General features: G+C 51.5%; 8 protein-coding genes across 8 annotated transcripts; 4 read left to right on the top strand and 4 right to left on the bottom strand.

Moving 5' to 3' along the window:
* Window positions 1-230: 230 nt before the first annotated feature.
* TrAtP1_005590 (uncharacterized protein) lies at window positions 231-3,388 on the top strand (the record flags this gene model as incomplete). Its single annotated transcript, XM_014089207.2, has 3 exons — window positions 231-354; window positions 424-2,413; window positions 2,473-3,388. The coding sequence occupies 3 exons, from the start codon at window positions 231-233 to the stop codon at window positions 3,386-3,388; spliced, it is 3,030 nt and encodes a 1,009-aa protein (XP_013944682.1).
* Window positions 3,389-3,859: 471 nt separating this feature from the next.
* TrAtP1_005589 (uncharacterized protein) lies at window positions 3,860-5,977 on the top strand (the record flags this gene model as incomplete). Its single annotated transcript, XM_014089208.2, has 3 exons — window positions 3,860-4,110; window positions 4,204-4,579; window positions 4,871-5,977. The coding sequence occupies 3 exons, from the start codon at window positions 3,860-3,862 to the stop codon at window positions 5,975-5,977; spliced, it is 1,734 nt and encodes a 577-aa protein (XP_013944683.2).
* On the bottom strand, window positions 4,870-7,210 carry TrAtP1_005588 (uncharacterized protein). The gene is made up of 2 exons (XM_014089210.2): window positions 6,972-7,210; window positions 4,870-6,869 (listed from the first exon to the last, which is right to left on the bottom strand). Exons 1-2 carry the CDS (start codon window positions 7,150-7,152, stop codon window positions 6,358-6,360), a joined length of 693 nt encoding a protein of 230 aa, XP_013944685.2. The 5' UTR covers window positions 7,153-7,210; the 3' UTR covers window positions 4,870-6,357.
* A 149-nt stretch (window positions 7,211-7,359) lies between these two features.
* On the bottom strand, window positions 7,360-8,746 carry TrAtP1_005587 (uncharacterized protein). The gene has a single exon (XM_014089211.2). It carries the CDS (start codon window positions 8,647-8,649, stop codon window positions 7,897-7,899), a length of 753 nt encoding a protein of 250 aa, XP_013944686.1. The 5' UTR covers window positions 8,650-8,746; the 3' UTR covers window positions 7,360-7,896.
* A 495-nt stretch (window positions 8,747-9,241) lies between these two features.
* Window positions 9,242-15,357, bottom strand: TrAtP1_005585 (uncharacterized protein). The gene is made up of 9 exons (XM_066112780.1): window positions 15,133-15,357; window positions 14,738-15,024; window positions 14,027-14,224; window positions 13,854-13,938; window positions 13,449-13,571; window positions 13,336-13,386; window positions 12,465-13,263; window positions 10,607-12,387; window positions 9,242-10,539 (listed from the first exon to the last, which is right to left on the bottom strand). Coding segments are annotated over exons 3-9 (3,024 nt in total). The 5' UTR covers window positions 14,029-14,224; window positions 14,738-15,024; window positions 15,133-15,357; the 3' UTR covers window positions 9,242-10,356.
* TrAtP1_005586 (uncharacterized protein) lies at window positions 9,400-10,131 on the top strand (the record flags this gene model as incomplete). The annotated part of the gene is made up of 2 exons (XM_014089213.2): window positions 9,400-9,484; window positions 9,545-10,131. The coding sequence occupies 2 exons, from the start codon at window positions 9,400-9,402 to the stop codon at window positions 10,129-10,131; spliced, it is 672 nt and encodes a 223-aa protein (XP_013944688.1).
* A 660-nt stretch (window positions 15,358-16,017) lies between the features above and the next one.
* TrAtP1_005584 (uncharacterized protein) lies at window positions 16,018-17,814 on the bottom strand. Its single transcript, XM_014089214.2, has 4 exons — window positions 17,642-17,814; window positions 17,256-17,553; window positions 16,718-17,197; window positions 16,018-16,658 (listed from the first exon to the last, which is right to left on the bottom strand). The coding sequence occupies exons 1-4, from the start codon at window positions 17,660-17,662 to the stop codon at window positions 16,255-16,257; spliced, it is 1,203 nt and encodes a 400-aa protein (XP_013944689.2). The 5' UTR covers window positions 17,663-17,814; the 3' UTR covers window positions 16,018-16,254.
* TrAtP1_005583 (uncharacterized protein) lies at window positions 17,815-21,038 on the top strand. The gene is made up of 2 exons (XM_014088970.2): window positions 17,815-18,425; window positions 18,490-21,038. Exons 1-2 carry the CDS (start codon window positions 18,204-18,206, stop codon window positions 20,302-20,304), a joined length of 2,037 nt encoding a protein of 678 aa, XP_013944445.1. The 5' UTR covers window positions 17,815-18,203; the 3' UTR covers window positions 20,305-21,038.
* The last annotated feature ends 1,684 nt before the right edge of the window (window positions 21,039-22,722 follow it).

Genomic DNA, 22,722 nt, shown 5'->3' with positions numbered 1-22,722 from the left:
CTCAACTGGAATACGCTTAAATGATCGGTATTGAAGCAAGATAATTTTGGCTTTTTGAAATGGGGAGATTCTTAATGCACAACCTATTATAATACTAAACCGAATCATATCCGACTACCCGCTCTATATGACCCCGAATGGAAACTCGGTCATCTCTGGTTAACTCGAGATGACGGAGAAAAATTGTCACCCTTTTTTTTTTCACATCCAGTACATTTGCTTAAGTCACAATGGCTGACTGGTGGCCTGATCCTCTCATGGGCCTGGGTGCTCCGGGGATATTGAAATATATTCCGAGCGAGCATCCTGGAGAGACGCTGGGGATTCTTGAGACGTCCCGGATCACTTCAAAGTGTATGTGAAGAATTGAGGAGTATATCGGTAATCAATCGTCTGCTGATAAGAGTTGAAATTCATATGCAGCTCCTCATTTCAGGATTATTGGCTCTTCGGTCAAGACTTATGCAGCTTCAAGAACTCAGCTTCCCGAAGCATCCACGAGGCTCTGGCGAGAGCGCCAGGTCCAAGAGCGATGGCTGTCCAAGTCTCGCCCAGAGATCGCCATGGGCAACACTGCCTTTCAAGATATTCTCAGAGGAGATATGGAAGAGCTGAGCATTGCAAACGAAGCCCCTAATACTAGACCTTTACTAGCTGTTGGGCATTCTGCTGATCCTAGCGACAAATCTGGGGCCAAGAAAATCCCGATAATGGCCGTCGCCTCTGGAGAAGCAGGCGAGGTCCTACGTCTTGCTCGCATGGAAGATGCGCAATGGCAGTGGGGGGACAATGGAGATGCGTTTTTAAACTCTGCAATCATCGACCCGGCCGACAAAGCCGCAGAATCAACTTGGGCTGACGATGGATTACCTATTCGACAAGTCATATTCGCCGGGAGCCGTCTGCAAGATGAGTCGAATCGTTGGCTAATAGTTCAAAAGGAAACAAAGACAACTATTCTCTGGCCAGAATTCCGTGAGGTTCCAACAGCTTCGACTCAATCAGTTGGTGATTTCGCACAAAAACGGCCGTCGCTAATCAACCCACATCCCTTATTCACGATTCATTCTCACCAGACGGGAGGGAGTGCTCATTCTGACGTCGCTCTAATTCCTACGGCATCCGGCCGATCACAACAAATTGCCATTATTGACGAGACCGGATATTGGAGCATCTGGGATCTCCCCGCGGCTTGGCAAAGCCAGCGAAAAGGGCTGTCTCAGCTATCGCTCACCAAATGTGGACACATTTCTGATGGCCTATTAAATGAGCTACCATCTACATCCTCCCACCGAAATGAGAGACACGGCGTTCTCATTGTGGAGGGCGAGGGGCCCCAGAAAAGGGAGAGCTCGCCTTCCCCGTCATATCACGAGAAGGGCAACACTACTACGCAATATATGCTAATGTGGAATCATGAAAAAGTGGAAGTTTTGAACCTGGATGCAAACATATTGCTTCCCAGACTGGGGCGCATTATACGAGACAGAGGAAAGTTGGATTGGATTTTGGATGTTCACCGCAGCCCCGTTAAACAGGACCACGTCTTCATTCTTACACAGTATCATATTACCTGGGTTGATTTGCTTGGCCGCGATGAATCGGGATCAGGCCCTTTGAAGCCGTCCATCTTGCTGTCTTGCCCACACTTGGGGACTAAACATGACGACTCGAGAATGTTTGTTTGCCGAGCATCAGATGATGATGCAGATACATCGCTGGTCTTTATTTACTATCCGAGAATGGGCCAGCTTTGTATATACTGGTTCACGTTCTCGCCTGTGAGCAGAATGCCGCAATGGCATCGTGACATTATTTCACTCCCGGGAAGCGAAGACAGAGAGTTCCCTGCAAAGAATCTGATTGAGTTTCTAAGAGTTGATCCAGTCCAACTTGCAGTCTCAGTCAGGGAAGGTGCTTCGAGTCCAGGGATAGACTATTACCAAAGAGGAGTCAGGTTCTACCAGCTCTCTTTCTTGGGCAATGATCTCAGCCTGCAGCGTTGTTTATGTGTCACTACCGACGATAGGGCACTTGAAATCCAAGTTCCCACATCGCCAGTGGCCTGGGCTGACGTCAGGCGACAGAAGCAAAAGGGGAAGAGAAGGAGAACGGCTATGGCTCACGTTGCTAGCTCTTTCGTGCTCCCAGATGAGACAACTGCTGAAGATGTTGAAGCTCTGCTAAATGGAGAAGAGGACGAGGATGTAAGTGGTAAAGATGATGTTGGGAGTATCTCCGCAGGCCCACGGCCCGTTTATGCCAAAATGGGCAGGATTTATCAGGCCCTGCAAAGTTCACTTCAGGCATCGATAAGTCAGGGAGAAAGCGGCCTCCCCTCCCACCTTTTCGACGCTCTCAGACAGTGCCTTGATGATGGGTTCGATCAGGGGAGGCTCCCTTTGATGACTTGGTAAGTGGCCATTCCACGGTTCGCGCAGCCTCCCGATTACTAATGATATTATCACTCAGGAACGAAGTAGTCGATGTGATGCTACGGCACCCAACATATGAAGCAGCCGATGATGCCATGATAGAAGAGATGGAGAACTTGCTTGATGAAAATGACGAAAAGATTGTCATCACCCAGCTAAGGAGATACAACGCTGGAGAAGACTCCATGTCTCTAGTCAGTCTGCAGTATTTACAGCGATATTTATCCGAAATGTGGCTCAATCCGGTGAAAGGCGCCATGTCTGAGGATATGCAACGAGTTCGACGAATCTGGGTCACTGAATTGGCCAGGGAAGCCTTCTTGTCCAGCTACGGTATCATGTTTCAGAATATACCAGTACTTGGTCCTGCCAGTTCAGAGGTGGCCGAAGAAGAAGGTTATGAGTCTCGGGCAAAATCTCTTACATTGAGCTCCCAAGTCGCAGCCCCATCACGATCAAGTTCTCGGGATATTGGATCTTCGCCTGTTTCATCGCCAGCTGCGTCAACTGTTTCTCCCGATGCTGATGAAGCTATTCAACGACTTCGACTACTAGCTCAGTCTTTGGATACCAATAGATTGGATGCTTCTAAGCGATCCAGAATACTAGCATACTGGCCGAAAGAGCGTGGTGTCGACCCGAACGACTACGTATCCAGTCTAGCAAGAGCAAATGAAGAGCTCTTTAGAGACGCAAAAGAAAGACTCAAGAGGAAAGAAGCAAAGCGCAAAGCTCACACAGAAAAATTCAAGCGGCCTGCTTTCATGAGACAGGGGCTGCCGGAGATCAATCCCATGGCGCCAATGCGGCCTCAACCCATGCAGATCATGTCCAGCCAGGCGGCTCCAGCTGCGACTCAGACTCAGATGCCTATGGCGATGAGTCAGCCCGTGCGTGGAACGTATGGAGATAGGCAGAAGAAGAAGAAGAAGAAGATTATGGGGTTCAGATGAGGTGTTTTGGACAAGTGCAATTCAAGATGGGACTACATGCCGTAGTAGTAACTGCTTTTGCTTACATGCGGCTATTGGGTTTGGGATTTTTTGAAGGTTTTGATTGATACCCGTTACGACGATATTGGATAGACACGGTTGCTACATAGGGTCAATTATGGATTTGTACCGAGAATAATAGACATTTCTGTATACATGGATTTCTATCGTATTGTAACGTAGCTTGATAAGGGTGGCGATGTTGGCCGTGAGGTAACACTTGCAGTCGCTTTTATTACCATTTGCGGGGCCGCTCTCACTGTCTCAAACAGTCCATCTACATCTAAAAATTCAGTCCATCTCGCATCTCCATTCTCATCAATTTTATTGCAAAAAAAAAAAACAAATAACAGACTTCAGCTGCCAATTCTATCTACTACAATTTCTTAATATCATCCAAGTGCCCATTAAAAAAAAAAAAAAGAGACAACAATGTCTCACTGCCACGACGAGCATGACCACGGCCACGGCCACGATCACGGCGAGCACGACCACTCCGACGACATCACGCCCGCGCTGCAGTCCTCGCTGTACGAGCAGATCAACTTTGACGAAATAACGACACTCAACGAGGCGCGCAGAGACGCCGGCAAGGCCATTGTCAAGAAGACGTGGGCGGAGCGGCTGAGCCAGGATCCGGAGCTGGAGAGTGACGCTGATGAGCAGCTTCTCATGACGGTGCCGTAGGTTCTCCCACTATAAAGTTGATTTTTCAATACACATTATCAAGCTATATATGAATTAATTGATCATTTATACTAATTCTTCTACACCAGATTCACCGCCCAAATCAAGCTGCACTCCATCCTCATCCGCACATCACCCGCCCTCTCAGCCCCCAAGACGCTGCACCTCTACATCAACCGCGACGACATCGACTTCGCCGCCGCCGAGGAGTCCACGCCGGTGCAAGTCCTGGAGCTGTCGCAGACCTCTGAGGTCCAGGAAATCCCCGTCAAGCGCTCTGCGTTTGGCAGCGTCCAGCGGCTGGTGCTGTTTTTCGTGGACAACTTTGGCGACGGCGACGAGGACGTGTCGCGGATCAGCTACTTGGGCTTCAAGGGCGAGTGGACGAGGCTGGGCAAGGCGCCGACGAATATCATCTATGAGGCGGCTGCGCAGCCGGGGGATCACAAGGTGAAGGGGACGAATGTGAATCAGATGGGGAGCGGGATTGGGGGGAGGGGGCCGGGAGTTTGAGATGATTTTATGAGGATGTGACGGAGGTTATAGAGAGATGGGCGAGAATTAATCATACATGAATCTCTCATATGTTTTCACATCATTCACTTTTGACAAATCCTGATATGATGGGCAACATGAACATTGAACGCAATGAGACGGTACGTACCCCGCGAGGCTGAAGACGAAAACACCCCGCCCGCAGAATACCCGAGCTGCAACTGCAGCACTAGCACCAAAACCTCCAAAATTTCCCATCAGCCCACTATCCAAAGTTCAAGCCGCAACTCGATCGCCCAAAAACCTTCCAGCCCAGAGGGCAACCCACCACCAATTCACACAATAGACAAACAGCACAGGCCCCCAATGCCTCCCAGGATACCCATCCGAGTGGCGCTGCCACGCTTCGCCGCAATCAACCGCTCGCCCTCGCTCCTCCTCCCGCACATCCCCCAGCGCGGCATCAAGTACGGCTGGTCGACGGCACCGCCGCGGTCCAAGCACAAGCGCTTCAACCAGCCCAGCGCCGGGCTCCCCGCGCTGACGACGGGCCCGGCCGCCGCCCTGAAGCGCCGCGAGAACACGACGCCGCTGCGCTCGGGCGTGCTGGCCGTCAAGAAGGGCATGACGAGCATCTTCCAGGGCAAGACGCGCGTGGTGTGCACGGTGCTGCAGATGGATCAGGTGCAGGTGGTTGCGAACAAGACGCGCGAGAAGCACGGCTACTGGGCGGTGCAGATTGGCCTCGGGGCCAGGCAGGGGCGCAACGTGACGAGCCCGATGCTGGGATACTACGAGGCAAAGGGCATTGCGCCCAAGGCCGAGCTGGCCGAGTTCAAGGTCCGCGATCAGGAGGGGCTGCTTCCCGTGGGCGCCCAGCTGCTGCCGGACTGGTTCCAGCTGGGGCAGCATGTCGATGTGCGGGCCCGGTCACGAGGAATGGGCTTCGCCGGAGGTATGAAGCGTCACGGATTCGCCGGCCAGGAAGCCTCGCACGGTAACTCCAAGAACCACCGAACGATTGGCTCAACGGGTCCCTCGCAGGGTGGTGGTAGCCGAGTCATCCCCGGCAAGAAGATGCCCGGCCGCATGGGCAACGAGTTCCGGACGGTGCAGAACCTGAAAGTGCTCAAGGTGGACAACGAGCTGGGCGTGGTGCTGGTCAGCGGGCCGATCCCCGGGCCAAAGGGCCGCATTGTGCGGCTGCAGGATTCGAAGAAGAGAAAGGCCCCTGCGCTGCCGTACAGAGTAAAGGCGTTGGAGCAGCTGGATGAGAGACAGCCTGGCTTGCAGGAGAAGCTGGAGCAGGCGAGGCTGAGGCACTTGGAGATGCAGGCTCAGCGCCAGGCACATGTTGCGGAGGTGTAACAGAGGGTTTTTATGACGAAAGTTATATACAGTGTAAAAATACCAAAGACAGGGCCGTTGGATGGAGACGGTGACAAGGGGCTCTATGCTAATGAATACATACATGGAAGAGACCAGAGTGGGAAAAGGGTGAGGAAGTAAAAAGAAAAGCGGGCTTTTTTTTGTATTTATAGGAGTACATCATACATATCATGACAACCTCGCCCAAAGGCTCAACCAAACCAAATATACTTGTACACAAGAGAGCATGGTCTCTTCTCTCTTCTCTCTTTCTCTTTTGAGATTTTTATTCCTTTCTCCATCTGTCCATCAACCAATTCCTTTCATCCCCCCCCTCATCCGTGTTGTTTCCGCCCACAAGAGTCTCTCCAAACAGAGCTTCATTCTCTCACCGGTTGAGCGCCCCCCTGCTGTCTAAACCCCTTGGTCTGCAACTCCGCCACATCCTCCTCCGACAACAGCCCCAAGTCACCCTCACTCTCGCCCCCGAGCAGCCCCCTAAACGGATCCTCGCCATCCAGCAAGTCCACCACCGTGCCGTCCTCCAGCGTCAGGCTCCACGCCGTCGTCTTGAACAGCGACTTGCTCGAGGGCCGGTGGCTCGCGAAGCGCATCACGCCCGAGGCCTTTGAGCCCTTGACGCTGAAGCTGACGTCGATGCGGCCCTTGACCTGGTTCATCTGGCCGCTGATCCAGGGGATCTGGTGCTTGAAGTAGATTTCGTCGCCGAGCAGGGCGTTGCCCTTGGGGGACGTGCGCAGCGCGTACAGCGTCGAGGCGATGATGGGCGACGACGTCTTTTGGTAGTTGAAGATTGCGACGGAGCTGACGGCCACGAGGAGGACGAAGATGGGAAAGGTGCGGCGCCAGCCGTTGGAGACTTCGCCGACGTCTGGATTGCAGTTGGGTCAGTATACGACGTGCCGGCTTTTTCCTCTCTTCTTCTTGTTCTTTTTTATTTCTTCAAATTGAAATCACCACCAGGTCCACTCACCAGGCAATTCACGATCGGCTCGTCTCGACATCAGCGGCCCATCGCCGGGCTTTGGCGCAGGCGTCGTCGTCGTCGTCACTGTCCGCCTCTGCGCTGCCGCACGCGAATTGGCGCTGCATCTGCTGCCGACCCGTCGAGAAGCCACGGCCAGCAACCTCCTCCTCGCAATTTGTGATATCATTGTGTGTGTTTTTTGTGTGTGAGAGAAGAAACAAAGCTCTCAGGTTATTAGTGAGAGGTTTGGAGGGTCAGATCAGATCATGTCTCGCACCAGGCTGAAGGAATTTTAGTGGGGGGCGGGACAGCATGGGTACGTACCTATTTGTGGCGTCATAAGGCTGAGGGAAGATCTTTTGACAAATGCCATCAAGGTGCCGCTGACTTGTAGCGAATCATGGTAAATCTCTTGGTGATCAGTTGAGAGATTGATAACTTCTTTATGCGTACAACGACTTGACAGGCCAAATACTACGTCGACTACCACAACAGTATACATACCTCGTGTTCTTGCTTCTTAGAGCACGGCTTCAGCTCCATCTCGGTTCGTCAAGACTATGACAATGCCTTGTGATACGCCACAATGAAAACTCGCATGTTTTCATCCAAAATTGCCGTGTTGATAGATTTTAAGCGTGCAGCATGCCTCCAGCGTTGTAGAGTAATGATGGAGTGCAATACCAAGCCGTCGTTATAAGGCTTGGGAAAAGACTACATTCCTACCACTCAGCTCATCCAGATCAGATGAATCTTGATTCACCTAGATAGCCATTTAAGCAAACTCTCCAGATTGATAGCTTCAAATAGCGCAGATTACAGGTCAGGAATCAACAAGCAGCAAAGTCATTTTCAGTCAGTCTGGCCAAAAGCAAGAGCCGCAATTGCCACCATCAAATCGCAACACAAATACATGGCCGGCACTCTATAATCAATGTCCAAGCGCAATCTCAGCAACTCCAGCCAATGAATCGACCGTATAGTCAGGCTTCAAGCCCTCACAAGCATTTCGGTCTCCGTATCCGTAGCGGCACCAAACAGACTGTGCTCCGATATTCGCCGCGAACTGGATATCCGCAACAGTGTCGCCAACAACTAGTACGTCACGGCCGTCTTCAATGCCCTGAAGCTCTTTAACCCCATGCTTTGCATCTCTCAATTTCGGCAGTAAAACATTGGTGAAGCTGGCTGTGTCTGGCTTCCGCGTCGCTCCAGGCGTCTTGTCTCCAACAATCAGCTCCTCGTCCACTGCGCCGCCAAGCCCACTGCCGTTCAAAGCGGTGACAACAGCAGCCACGCCCTTGTTGCTGACGATTGAAATGATGACTCCCGAATCCAGAAGCTGCTGAAGAAGCTCAACGGCAGATGGGAAGGGCTTGATCAGAGGCTGGCCGTGCTGGGCGTACAACTCGCGATATGTGGCAATCCAGCCTTCTTCGAGTTCCGCCGTCCATTGAGCCTTTTCCGCGGCCGCATCCTTTACAGGCTGGAGAGTGCGGAACGTGTCTTGTAGGCCCGCGCCGGAAGAGATGAGACGGTGGATTTCAGCCTCTGAGGGGGTGTCTTGCGGCGATGTGAGGAGGGTGTCGAATGTGAGCTTGATGCAGTGCGAGATGGAGGCGTGAGTGTCAAAGAGGGTGCCGTCAAAGTCGAAGATGACGAGCTTTTTCTTTGTAGGTGCCATTTCTGCTTCAATCCTCTTCTTTTTCCTTCTCCTCCTTCTACTTCTTTTTTTTTCCCCTTGTTTTCTCGGAGTTGAAGGAAAAGGAAGAGATTTGCTAGTTTGAAGGATCTAGCCGATGCACTAGGTGTTAACTCCCCCGCGATATCCGCCCTTTTAATATATTTACAGGCATAAGGACTTGACAAAAGTTCCAACTACGGCATGCTTAGGTATCCAATGGATATTCAATTTGAGTTTTTCAATTAAAAGGTGTGGCCTTGTTGCTTTTATTTGCTTGGACATGGAAACTTGCCAAAGTGCTCGAAACTGCACTAGCAAGACATTCACATGTAAATCATACCCAACTTACAACGACTCCCCTTCTTTCAAGCACGGCTTTACCTTTTCCAAAGCATGAAATCAAATCATCCTATAGACAGAGATACACTCAGAACAGATATTTTTATCGTAGTCAGTTTTTTATCATGTATTACCTGTTCCAATTTGCAGAGATGCATTAAGATACCCACATGTAAGTCAGATTACGTAATCATGCTAGCCGGTGTGAATTAAAGCAAGGGTCCTTCAGCTTGCGTCATAAGGCTGAGGGAGCTCTTCTTCCTCAACGCCCATCAAGGTGCCGCTGCTATTGCCATCTCCAACGGTGCAATCACCAGCATCCCTTTACCGAGACAAAGAAAAAAGAAAACGCCCTCCTTTTGCTAAATGTTCACTTTCTACAACCTCCATTTTCTCCTTCTTACATTCATCATGGCATCCTCCGCCCGTCTAAGACGGACGTTTCAATACCCCAACGACTCCGACTCAGACTCTCCCGAAGCCATGGACGAGCAAGGTACAACCAATCTAACCTATTCTACCATCCCCCCCCAGGCTGATCAAGTGAAATATACAGAACAAGACAGCCTCATCCAAACCCTCGCCTCCCAAAACGCCTCCCAAAACGAAACCCTCGCCCGCACCCTCCTCGCCCTGCCGCTCCTCTCCCTCATCGCCTACATCCGCCCGCTGCTCAACCCCGCCACCACTTCCTTTGCCATCTTCTGCACAACATCCCTCCTCGCGACGGCCTTTCTGCTCTACCGCCTGCCGCCCGCGCAGACGGGCATTCTCATAATCGACGCCTGGGCCAGCGGTAATGGTAGTGCTAGAGGAAGAGGCAGATCGTCTGCTGCGAGCAGTCTTAGCAGTGGATTGCGGTCGTCGCGTAATTCACTCGGTGGTCTTCTTGGTCGTGGGGTCATGGAGACGCGGTCCCCGTTGGAAAAGACCTTGCCCTATTTGAACTTGGGTCTCGTCACTTTATTAATACTCATGGGATTGGTGAGAGGCGATGAGAGGGGCGGTGGCTTTGGCTGGGTCAGCATGGGCAATATTCCTGGCCTCGTCTATTCCGTTGTCCTGACGGCCAAGATTGTCATGGCCGGCGTGGACCCCGAGAGAGATCTAGGGAGCCTCAGGTACGGGTATAAAGGTGCTTGATAAGACCTGTTATCTAGTGCCTATTCATACATGTAAACTCTCAAATAATAGATAATTCACCAAAAAACCACATCATAACGCCTTGGGAAGGACAGTTGCATCTTATTTCTCTCATTCTCCATTTTATAATGTCGGCTTCATGCCCGACTCAAGCACCCAGTTTAACAGTTTACCGCACCCAGATTCGCGCCCTATCCCAGTATAAAATAAAAACCCTCGCATCGTCTACATGTCTATAGAATCATTAAAGCGTAAAATACCATGGTCTCTCAAGATTCCGTCAATGCCCTGGGGGGGCCGAGGGAAAGGATCCGCAAGAGGGTTTACTTCAGGGGTATCAGACGACTTGTCCATCACAAGGGCAAGTCCATGCGACTTGACGGCATCAACCAGCGCCGGCACCATATCCTATTCAAAAGTTAGTTTCATGCTTGACGATGATTTTTATAAAAAAGGGCTCAAGGAGTTTTCTTACCAGCAACCGAGAATAGCATATCAAACCCATAAAGTTATTCGTCTGCGCAATCCGCACCGCCTCCTTGATCGACGTCGTCCGTCTTCCGCTAGCTTGCACTGCCTTGTCGTCTCGGCCCAAGTCGTTGCACAAAAATACCGGGAAATTAGGCTGCTTCCAATTGAGAGCAGTGCAGAGTCGCGCGTTGTAGCTGCTGAATACCATGGAACGCACCACATGCGACGAATGTGACTGGGCCCTCTGAGCTCGAGCGTGGTCAAAGACAATTGTGAGAATCGAGTCGACAAATACATTAACGTTCAGAGCCGGTCCCAAGGCCAGTGTCTCCTCCTCCTCCGAGTTGGGATAAACAATCTGCAGATTGACATGGATACCAGGGGGGAGAATAGCCAGTGCGTCCTTCAGAGTGATGCCTGCAGTCGCCAGGATATGGAAAATTTCGGCGATATCCTCTGTCGTCTTTGTTGTCAGAGTCGCAAGCTTGGCGCGGCTAGTACTCTGAGCCGTGATGGCGTCAAATTGCGCAAATGAAAGCCGGCAGACGGGGATGTCGAGTCCACCACAGGAGATGGTCCATTGTGGCCAGATGATGGGCACCGCATCGCTGGTGTACTGAACAAATACTCGGACGTAATCACCAGACAGACTTGAGCCAGTAACAACGGCGTTTGTTGGCTGGTTGAACTGGCTTGTTGCCTTCCAATAGGTTTCAAAGTCTGTAATTTCAAGCGGCTGCCCTCTGAATGGCTTAATCACCTGCGTAGTGAAGCTAATTTGGCCGATAGCCCGTAATCGCGGGTCAAACAGTGGCAGGCAAGATTTTGAGCCGCCAGACTGGTTTAGAAATACAGACGGTAGCACAACCGTCTTTGCAATCGTCTTGGCGCCGTAAGCCGGGAAAACATCAAAATCGAGTGAAAAGGTCTCCAAGTTGTCGACTTGGAAGGAAACAACACGGGTATCTTCTTGAAATGGCAAAATAATGTTCTTTGGGATAAGATCTGAGACTTTGGAAGATATCGTTAACCGAGCAGCCGGGTACTTGCCGTCCTGGAAAAAGACCAGCGGTTGCTCGCCCGCATCCTGGAAGCCGATTTGCACGACCGTCTTCGTATCAAGGAAGTTGTGGCCATATCGTCGAAGAGGAATTATTGGTGGCGGTAGCTCCAGGATCGGGATGGCATCTGGGTCCAATGACATGGGCAGGGGCCCACTACTGCTGCCCATGATATCAATCGTAGGATGGCCACCGAGCGGACTCGCTCTGGGGCGCTTGTTAAACGGCGTAAGTAGTTGCATACATTCCAAATGGCCTTCCCAAGCAGCATAATACATGGCGGGAAGATCCTTTTCGTCTCGTATTGTCGCATCGACACCAAGTTTAAGCAGTGCTTGGAGGCATTCGACGTTGCCTTCGCTCGCGGCATGCAGTAGTGGTGTCCATCCATACAGCTTGTCGATTTGGTCGAGATCAGCTCCATATTGTTTAAGAAGTAGAAGTAAATCTGACGTCCGTCCACATCGCGCCACCATGTGCTGAGGATACAGTCCCTCGGCATCAGGAAGGATCTGCGCGCCATGCTTCAACAGGATTTCCACAATGGCAACTGAGCCGTGCTCGCAAGCAAGGTTCAAGGGCACATGATCCGCATCAGAAACCGGGTCAATACGAGCGGACCTGGCGAGCAGACGCTCAACACATTCGACATGTCCATGTATGATGGCGTGTATTAGCGGTGTGAAGTTGTCGTGGTCAATGAGATCAATGGTGCTCGGATTGGCTTTTTTCAAAGAGAGGAAAGATGATGTTAGCTCAAGGTATCCTGCCGGTGAATACGGCTTGGCGGCTCCAACTTACCATTCAACAAGACTTCGAGCATATCCAGGCGGCCGTGTAAGCTAGCATAGTGCAGCGGAACACGGCCGTAAACATCAGTCCGATCCACAGCAACCTTGGCCGCAAGACCCCATTCCAGTACGTGATGTCTACCGTAGATGGCGGCCTGGTGTAGGCAGTTTCTTTCGTTGATATCATCGTATGAATGCAAGTCGACCAAGCCGGTGTCCAGAAGAACTTGTAGAGCGCTCTTAGGAGCTTCGTTGATCGCCGTCAAAAACGTCCTTGTCAGCCGCTCCATCAAAGAAACGTCACCGTCGCTTGCTTGAGTAGCAGATTGCATTTTAGCAAGAAGATCCTTGATCGATTCGAGGTTTCCGGTAATGACAGTATCCAACAGGAGCGAATCGGCATCTCCTTCGTCAGTCCCCACGAAATGCTGGGTCGTAACAACATGTGTGGTAGATGAGTCGAAGCTGACTTGGATTCCATCCGACCAAGCCCCAAGCTCCTGGAGGCTGGTAGTTGCCTGGTCGGACAGCTCACTTATAACCGTCGCATTGAAAAAAGGCTGGACCTCAACAGCACGCGAGAGGTACAGCTCCTTTGTCTTTGATTTCGAGGTCTTGTCCCATTTCTTGAGAATCTTTGAAAAAGCAGTGCCATTGATTTCAACAAATTGTTGGAGCTTGTTCAGATCCGTAGCGAACTGTTGGAAACCTTCTTCGAGGGTGGTGAATTTGGACGAGCGTCTCGAGATGCCTTGGCGCGACTTGATGACTTTTTTCTTGTCGAGCAAGGTCTTGAGTCGAATTTTGAGCTATGTGACGGTTGGCGACGACATAATTCAAAACATGGGGTTGGGACAAGAAATTTGATTTTGCCTACATACCTCGGCTTCTTTTTGCAGATAGAAAGCGTTCACCTTGTCCAACTCTCGTTCCTGCTCGGGTGTCAGCAAGTCCACCGGAATGTTCATCTTGATGGCTGCATGCAGTGACCTACCAATTGGAAGAAGAAAGTTGCCTTGTTTGCTTGCAGAGCAGCCTGCGAGTCAGCCAGTGTGTCGAGGCGGTGGGCGTCATTTTGCGCAGCAAGGGTCGGAGTAGCTGAAAGCTTCTTGATGAGCTATGAGGCAGTGAGAATGTAGCATTAGTAAAAAGTGAGACAAGAATACAGCAATTGGTGGTGTACATGTCCGCAAGGTATGCCCTTGATTGGAGAGAGAGCCAGAGGGTGCAGACATGCATGGACAAGGATGGCTGGAGGAGCTGGCACTCCCCCTCTATCAGCCTCCCATATGTCCCGAGCGTCTTCAGACAGAAGAGAAGACACAACATGAGAGCATATCATTGAAATAGAAAGGGGAAAGGCGCGGGAGAGCGAAGGGGTTAGTGAATAGATATTTACCTTCTTCAAAGCCTTGTAGTTAACAAAACTGGCAGCATATTCGGGAACCTCAAGCTGGCGCTTCTGAATCTGCTTGCCAAATTTCCTGCGGAACAAATCGCTATGTGAGCCTGGGGTATTATTCCCGAGGGGGGGCAGGGATTGCGTCACGACGCAGCGGCCATCTGACTTACATGTTGCGACACAGAACCCCCGGGCGGGCGGGAGTCGCGGGGGGGAGAGGAGTTGGGGAAACAGAAAGGCCCAAGCCGGACAGGTCAAGCGAGGATATACAGTCTCACGCCTGTAATAAGCCTTCCTTTTGGGAGGAGAGCCAAGAGTTGGTTGGTAAGACGTTATTGTGGGCGATGGCGCCTGTAAGAACGAGCAACCTGCCATGAAACTTAGCTGTCTGTGCGCCCTTGAGCAGGCCTATATCGACGGAAAAGGACGGAGGTGACCGAGGGACAGGGCAAGGGGGGTTAGTTCAGCGCAGAGTCTCCAGACACTTGTCCGCGTGGGGGGGAACGATTGACTGATGGCCGTCGGCAGCTCGCTGACAGGACAGCCCAACGGGTCCCATCAGACAGCAAGCAAGCAGCAGGCTCCGGCGCAGCTCGTCTCGTACCTTGAGAGGCCAGCCCTTGTCCCACTGAGGTTGCAGGCGGAGGTTGGTGCTCTGCTTCCGGGATAGTTTGAGATGCAGGCTGGGGCCGAGAAGAGTAAGAAAGCCGGCGTGAAGCAGGCCGAAGATGCGGGAAGAGGTGGACAAGAGCAAGTTTGCGACGATGCGTGCTGTACACTATGTACGCGCAGCCCTGGAGAGATGGGCTTTGGTGATGTGGTGCTAATTGTAGACGCAGGAAAAAGGCGGTTTGCTGGGGAGAGGAGCGCTTCTTACGTACACGAAGCAGAGCTTCACTCCTTTGATTCTCTCACCCCGGACAGAGATTTCCAATCACGAGGGCGTGGCAGCAAGAGAGTTTAGTAGTCAGCCTACCGGATGAGGGCACCCTGGGCGCAGAATGGGCTGGTGATTCGGATTGATCAGATCAGACCAGCAGGGCCGAGGTGACGAGGCTGTGTGGCGGGCTGGCTATGGACCTTTTTGGGCTGACTGTCTTGTCTGGCTGTCTGACTTTCTGGCTGTCTGACTTTCTGTCTGTCTCTCTGGCTGGGCGTCTGGGTGTATCTGGCCGTCCTTGTTAGTCAGAATGTCCTGCCCCGACCCAATTGGAGAGGAGGAGGAGAGAAGCAGGTTGATGGCTTCGGTGAAGGGCAGAGTATGTCGACGACTGACTTGGCTAGCTGTGTCTTAGTCTCGAGGGCACGTTGTGCCTCGCCCCGGTGAAAATGCCACTTCTCTAGAGTACGGGCGACCTTGTTCGAAGCGGGGGCGACTCATCAGAGCCCTCGACTGTCTAGATCATCGCGAGACTAGGCGAATAAAGCCCGTGGCGGTTGTACCTCAGACACCTTTAGCACGCCGAAGTAGGTCGTCCTGCAGAATCGACCAGGGTTGCGCATGCGGCGCTGAGACTTCGTGCGGGCCGTGGTACCGACTTGGCTGTCGGCAGATGCGGCCGATGTTTAGCCCTTTAACACGCTCTCACCCATTTCAGTATTGAAATCAGATAGTGCCCTAGTGCCGCCGCCCCTCGCATCCCAAAGCATTCCCTCTGGGGCCCGTTCATTGGGCTGCGTTTGTAGGGGTGTTTTGCCGGATCTGCTGCTACCATCGTCCCCGTTCTTTATACCGGACCCAATCGCCGTGCAGCATTGCACCTCGTGCGTGAGCGATAGGTGCAGTTGATTTAAGCGCAAATTCAAGAGCCCACGGCCCCAGCTCACTAGACGTCTGCTTTGATGTACCTGTGCCGCTCGACCTCCAAGTCATCGTACATGTACACGCATGGCACGAGTTGGGGGGCACAAGTACTTTGCGCAACCCAAAACTCTGGGCAGCAACTACCTACATACTGCTAGTCATGCCATCCTGCGCTACGTTGCTCATTAACCCGGATTTACCCATCAATCCAGCGTCACGAGAACCCACGCGGAAACATGCCCGACCCATCGGCGCGTCCTGCTAGCCGGTCAAAGAAGCAGCAGTTTCAGCTCGCTAATCGTACTCGAGACGTCCCGGCCCTGTATTCTAACTTTGATAAACCTTACCTTGCTACCTAGGTAGGCAGGTATCCAATGGGTAGCATCATCCACTAATCTAAACAATGGCACCCAAAATCGCAATGAACCCTTCAAAGTATTGTTATGGAATTACGGTTTCTTATATGTCAGCTACCATTTGAGAGCCGCCTCGATCAACAGCACAAATCAACGATTTTTAAAAACACAAACAGCCTCGCCATTGATTGCTTCCAGGGGCAATTTAATCCCGTCCCGTCCCATCTAGATCAAGCAATCAGCTCTTCTTCGCGCTTGAGTCTCCTTCTTTCGCTGGATCGACCAGGCTATCCGCCATCGCCTCGGCAGCAGCCTTTTTCAACCGCTCGGCATCGTCCAACTTGCCATCTTTCGGCTTCTCCTTTGTCTCTCCCTCGTCTTCGCTGTCTCCCAAGCTGAAAGGATCGTTATCGGTGATCGGATCTGGCTCCACGCTGGAGAGCGGTTGCCATTTGCTTGCCTTGGCCCCTGTCGCTGCCGGGGTCTCACCCTTGGGAGACAGTTTTGGCGAAGCATCATACATCTTAATCTCTTCAGGTTCGTCCTTGAATCCCACTCTTCGGCCGTCTGCTCGAGGTGAATGTGAAGGAGGTGGTCTATAAACGCCGGTATTCGCCATTGGTCGGATGTTGTGAGCAGGGGCTAGAAAGAGATTGTCAGCTACGCTTTAGCTACATACGATCATGGTACCGAGTACTTACTACCGTCCGATGAGAACTTCATGCCAGCGAAATCATCGCTGAGCACCTGCGGATCTGCGTCATAGTCCGTGCTCCTGTTGCTAGGCCCACCATGGCGGTACTGAGGTCCATCACTGCGGCCAGCATCCTCACTCTCGTCAAAATTCTCCTCAATCTTCTTCTTCATCATGCTAATCCAGCCGTTGACCTTGGACTGGGTCTCCACGAATCCTTGTCGGAGGTTCTCGCGGATGATGGGGAGATCGTCATCTAAAAAGCTGTGCTCTCGCTCGTCTTCATCGAAGCCAGGCTGCGATCTTGTGCGCCCGTTACCGCCACGGTTGGAAGTGCGAGCTTCGTAGGCACCGACATTATCGTAGTGCTCTGCCAACTGGCGCGCATATAGCTCATCTGCTTCAATCTGGGATCGCGAAGGCCTTGGCGGCTGCTGGGGCGGAACTTCTTGCGGCTCGTTCTGAACGGCGTCTGGGTCGGTCATTTCTAGTTTCATCGTAAGCATGCGTTCCCGTACGAGTGTCAGTCTTTGCGCGCAACGCACCTAGCAGAGCGTTGAAGGCGGGCTCGACCTGGCCTCCGCTTGCTCTCAAGATGGCTTTAATGACATTGTCATCCACTGTTGGGAACGCCTCCTTCAGAGTGATTTGGTTCTTCTGCGCCTCGGTCATGGGGCGCGGAGGCTTTGGTGGAGGGGCCGGGCCCTCTGAGCTTTGCCTTGATCCAAGCATTGGTGATACGGTGCCGTCTCCTGTTATTCCGGATTCCTGCACCTCATCATCTGACATGTCAAGAGGTTGCGCTGTGGTTGGCGATTCAGCGCCTGAATCTGTCACTTTGCTCTGCGCAGTCGAACCGCAAGCATCAGCATCAGCGCAAGCTCTCTCGCCACTAACAAGCAGCTCGTCTGGGGAGGTGGATCATATATACCGTATCTGCAGGAGCCGACATCGTCGCAGTCTTTTGTGGTTACCCTTGGCGCGCGCCGAGTGTTGCTAAGGCGATCGGTTCTCGTGATTTCGCTTATAGCTGAGTTGTTCTGGAAAATGATCTCGCTTCAGTCTCGGGCTCTCCGTTGCGATTATGACGGAGGGGTTGAAGGCTAGCCACGACGCCTGCCACGACGCTGATGACGTCCCCACAGTAATAAAGGAGCTCGGGTGGCAGTGATGAGCCGGTATAGCCACAGCGCCACACTGTGGCTGGGGATATTGCTAAGGCTCTAGGGTAAGTATGTTGCCTACCTGCAAGTTTCAGTCAAGGAAGAAATTGAAGCAATAAATCTTGGGACTGGGCTATGAAAGAGCTAGAGATGAATTAATTCAAAGCTGCAGACGCATGTCTTTAAGTAATTCAGCTCTTCAAGCAGTCCAACTAGCATAGCATTGTGATGCTATAGCTGAAACGGGCTTCAGACAGACGCCAATCACCAGCTAGCTATACCTATTTAGCAGCAATTTTACCAAATGAGACTCAACATACACATTTCACAATGACGGACCTCGATCTCGACTCGTCATTCATCCCCGCATTGCACAAGCCACCATCCTTGCTTCCCATAGCAAAATACCGCGAGAGCTTGCTCTATGTCGTTGAGACATTCCCGGTGATCATCGTCATAGGCCAGACCGGCTCTGGCAAAAGCACACAGATTCCCCAGTTCCTTGAACGCGCTGGATGGTGCTCAGATGGAAAGGTCATTGGAATAACGCAGGTGAGCGCTCAGCTTCTCTGGAGTTACCTTATCAGAGTGCTTCTTACTGATATTTTCACGTAAGCCACGCCGAGTGGCCGCCACAACGGTTGCTCTACGGGTAGCTGAGGAGGTGGGATGTGAAGTCGGCCAAGAGGTTGGATACTCGATCCGCTTTGAAGATGTCACCTCGTCCTCCACCCGGATAAAGTTTCTGACCGATGCTCTACTTATCCGGGAAGCACTGACAGATCCTCTGCTGAGCCGATATTCCGTCATCATGGTAGACGAGGCTCACGAGCGATCCATCAGCACCGATATCTTGCTTGGCCTGCTGAAGAAGATTCGAAGAAAGCGCCCCGAGCTCCGTATTATCATCAGCAGCGCAACGCTTCAGGCTGAAGAATGTCTTAAATTCTTCACAGCGGGCTCGGAACAAGAAGTGAAGAAGCAAGAAGATGGACAGACGCCACAGGAGATTGCTACCATTGTTAGCCTCGAGGGACGGACATATCCCATCGATACGCTATATCTCGAGGCTCCAGCAGAAGACTATGTTGAAAAAGCCGTCAATACCGTCTTTGACATTCACACGCAAGAGGGCGAGGGAGATATCTTGGTCTTTCTGACAGGCCGCGAAGAGATTGACAATGCTATTCAAGCTGTAGCCGAGAGAGCCACGCAGCTGGATAGTCAGCATGGTCCATTACAGCCATTGCCGCTATATGCCGGACTCTCGACAGAGCAGCAAATGTTTGTGTTCGATAAGACGCCTGAAGGAACACGGAAGGTGGTCTTTTCAACAAACATCGCCGAAGCTTCAGTCACGATTGACGGCATAGTCCATGTCATTGACTGCGGCTTCGTCAAGTTGCGGGCTTATAATCCCAAGACAGGTATAGAGACATTGACAACCACACCCATCTCTAAAGCATCTGCTTCTCAACGCGCTGGTCGTGCTGGCCGTACCAAAGCTGGAAAATGCTATCGGCTCTATACTGAAGACGTCTACCAAGCATTACCGGAAACGAACCCTCCAGAGATACAAAGGTCGAACCTCGCATCAACCATTCTTCAGTTGAAAGCTCTGGGTATCGATAACGTGGTTAGGTTTGATTTCCTCTCCGCACCACCGTCAGAACTCATGTCGAAGGCGCTCGAATTACTATACTCGTTGGGAGCTTTGGATGAGTATGCAAAGCTAACACATCCGCTTGGATCTCGCATGGCAGAACTGGCAGTCGAACCGATGATGGCAAAGACGTTGCTATCAGCACCGCAGTTCAACTGTCTAAGCGAAATGCTGACCATTGCTGCCATGACAAGCCTGGGAGGAAACATATGGTTCTACCACGACGGCGAGCGACACAAGATGGAGGCTTCACGGCGTAAGTTTGCTGTAGAAGAAGGCGATCATCTGACATTGCTCAACGTCTATCAAACCTTTATCACAAAGGGAAAGAAGGAGGCCAAGTTTTGCCATGAACACAACCTCAATTACAAGTCCTTGACTCGGGCAGTCAGTATCCGAGCTCAACTCAAGCGCTATCTTGAGCGCTTCAACATCAACGTTGACGAGGCACTATCATCCAAACGAGACTCTTCGAATGTGGATAACAGCAGCAAGGCAGAGCAAATCAGACGTTGCCTCACCTCTGGCTACTTTGCACATACAGCACGCATGCAGCCGGATGGGACTTATCGAAACGTCGAGGGCGGCACCATCCTACATGCACATCCCAATTCGCTCATGTTCAATCGCAAAGCTGACTGGGTCATTTTCTATGAAATCATGGAAACGGGAGATAAGACATATATCCGCGACATTACAAAAATTGAGAAGAACTGGCTGGTTGAATATGCTTCCGAGTTTTATAAGCTTTCGAATTCTCGAGGCTAGTTGTTCAGTTACGGTGCGTCGACAACCACTATTCAGGCTATTGACAACTGGCGATACCGAAAACACATGGAGATCAAAGACTCGCGATGCAAATATCTTGACTAGCCCCAGCTCTCTGCCGTAGTTGCCGTCCCTAGCATCTATGCACAGCTCCATGGATCGTTCTGAATGGCCCCTTTGCATCTGCCACAGCGAGATACACTCTTTGCTGTTAGGTCTTAGTACCTTGAAGAGCACTATATTATGTAAGGTATGGAGCACTTGTATGGTGTACAAGTACGTCGAGGGTGAATGGAAATAGCCGAAAGTGAATAGAACCCACGTCTTTTGAAGCCTTGCTCCACGCCATCCAACATGTCTGTGCTGCTCTATGTTCTAAAGTTGGCTTATACGCTCCTTGAAAAAGATTGCTGATCCGGGGCCGCCCGCGATCAATTTTCCATGTTGCTCTCGCCAATGACAGTGATACAAATACTGCAGCGGTAAAATCTCGTTTGTTTGTTTTTCTGATGACCATGACCAGGTGCTCTTCTGCCCCCTTGCGTGATAAGAGGGCATGAGCTAGGATCCTGGCCCCCCTCATGATGCGGCACTTGTACCGCCACTACTGACTAGTAGGAGTACTTGCACATAATAATGCGCAAACGGATTGAGCTCACGGGACCAAAAATGCCTCGACTATTGGGTTCTCAAGCGCCAATAGACTGAAACACCACTCAACGCCGCCAATAGTGATATTTAACCAAAGTTTCTCTACGTTGGTAAGACAAAACTCGGTTGCTAGAGGAACTTTCCACGCAATCTTCACCAAGCTGAAGCTTGTCTTGGTCTCACCCATGGCAAAGGGTGGCAAAGACTCGGATATGAGATTTTTCTTCAATCCCCATGTCTTGCCAAGGGTCTTGAAAAAAGCCGGCAGACGGCACAAGCTTTTTTTTCTGTTCCGCAAAACATGCGCATGTCAAGGCCCGTTTCTCCTGTTTCGTCTGAATTATTCTGGCGATTCACCGACCTGTGGCATCAATGCGGCAAGGGAGAGAGACATGGAGATGGAACACGCAGCATGGCTAGGGGCACTCACTGTCCTGGGCCCCGGCTTAGCATCCGAGCGTGGTGCCTGCTATTGATAACCAAAGCCTGTATCCTGTATCGCAACACATGCATATACACTAATACTTGCTTTGTTGCTGCTGGGACTCGGCGTTGGAACTCGGCGTCGAAACTCCGTGCTCTTATTTTTCAATTCCTGCTAGTGCCATTAATTGGACTCCGCAGCCATCATCCTGAGCGTCTCACCGGCAGGGCAGTGCTCCGGACCACGGTGGCCAGGGGGATAATTCATGTCGGAAAAGCGGCAGCCTCTTTTTCAAATCAGCCGGCAGCGGCCCGGATCTTCACAGCGCTGTACTTGTAGTATGTAGTGCAAGTAGCACCCTGTGGAGGAGTTGTAGTATGGATTATGAGCGAATCGGCAATTTCGATAGTGTGTGCGAAAAATACGCTCTGTATCTATAATAAGATCGGCTGATTGCATGTCCATAGAACGATGAGATTGCACTCGACCAAGGGGGCTGCGGTGCAAGTGTTTGCGGTGGATGCCTTTTGAGGCGAGGATGGAGACTGCCGATGGAGCTCTTGCGAAGCTCCGCAGCTGCGCGAGACTGTGTGCATTGCGGTGGATATGCGTTTAATGAAGCTGCACGTATCCTGACGGCTCCCATTGGATGGACACCTCGGTGGTTGTAAGACGCTTGTGCTCAAAGAGGCACCTGGCCTGCGAATGCCATCTAGGTAGACAATCAACGCGAACTCGCTTCTCGAATGCGCCATTTCCTCCACCAGCAAGCAATTCAATTCAGACCCAAGTTTGTGCGCGCATTTCCCGCCCGAATCCCATTCTTTCATGAATCCAGACAGCACAGACGAAGCACGGACGTGTGGCGACAAACTTGCGATGTTAATGTGGCCGAGGCGTTGCTTGCAGCTCTCAGTGTTGCTTCATGGAAGTGTTTTGTGCGTTTTCCATTGCCAGCCACACAGGCACCAACAGCATGTACAAGTACAGCGCATATTGCGTTGTATCAGGTGCTTGCGGGAATATATTACCATGTATATTAGTAGTTGCCTTGCCCATGCAGTTGTTGGACAACGAACAATACCAACAGTAAGCTGGAGTGGTACAGTACTTGCAGCTCTACTTGACACACCGGTGCCGCCAAGTCTCTTCAACTAAGCGGAAGCCCAGTAGGTATTACGGAGGAGCCCGAAACTCCATCAGCTCTGTGTTGGCAGTTTCCCCTCAACGGCGCATGTGTGGATACAAGGCTAGCCAAGATTGTTCTTTTTTTCTTTTTGAAGTTCTACCTGTAGTGCCAACAATGATAAAGGAGTTGGGCAACGCCGACGCTGTTAAGTAGC

This window comes from Trichoderma atroviride, chromosome 3, assembly GCF_020647795.1.
Source record: "Trichoderma atroviride chromosome 3, complete sequence".
NCBI lineage: Eukaryota > Fungi > Ascomycota > Sordariomycetes > Hypocreales > Hypocreaceae > Trichoderma > Trichoderma atroviride.
Note: the sequence above shows the minus strand (reverse complement) of the source record. Positions and strands in the feature narration are given on the sequence as shown.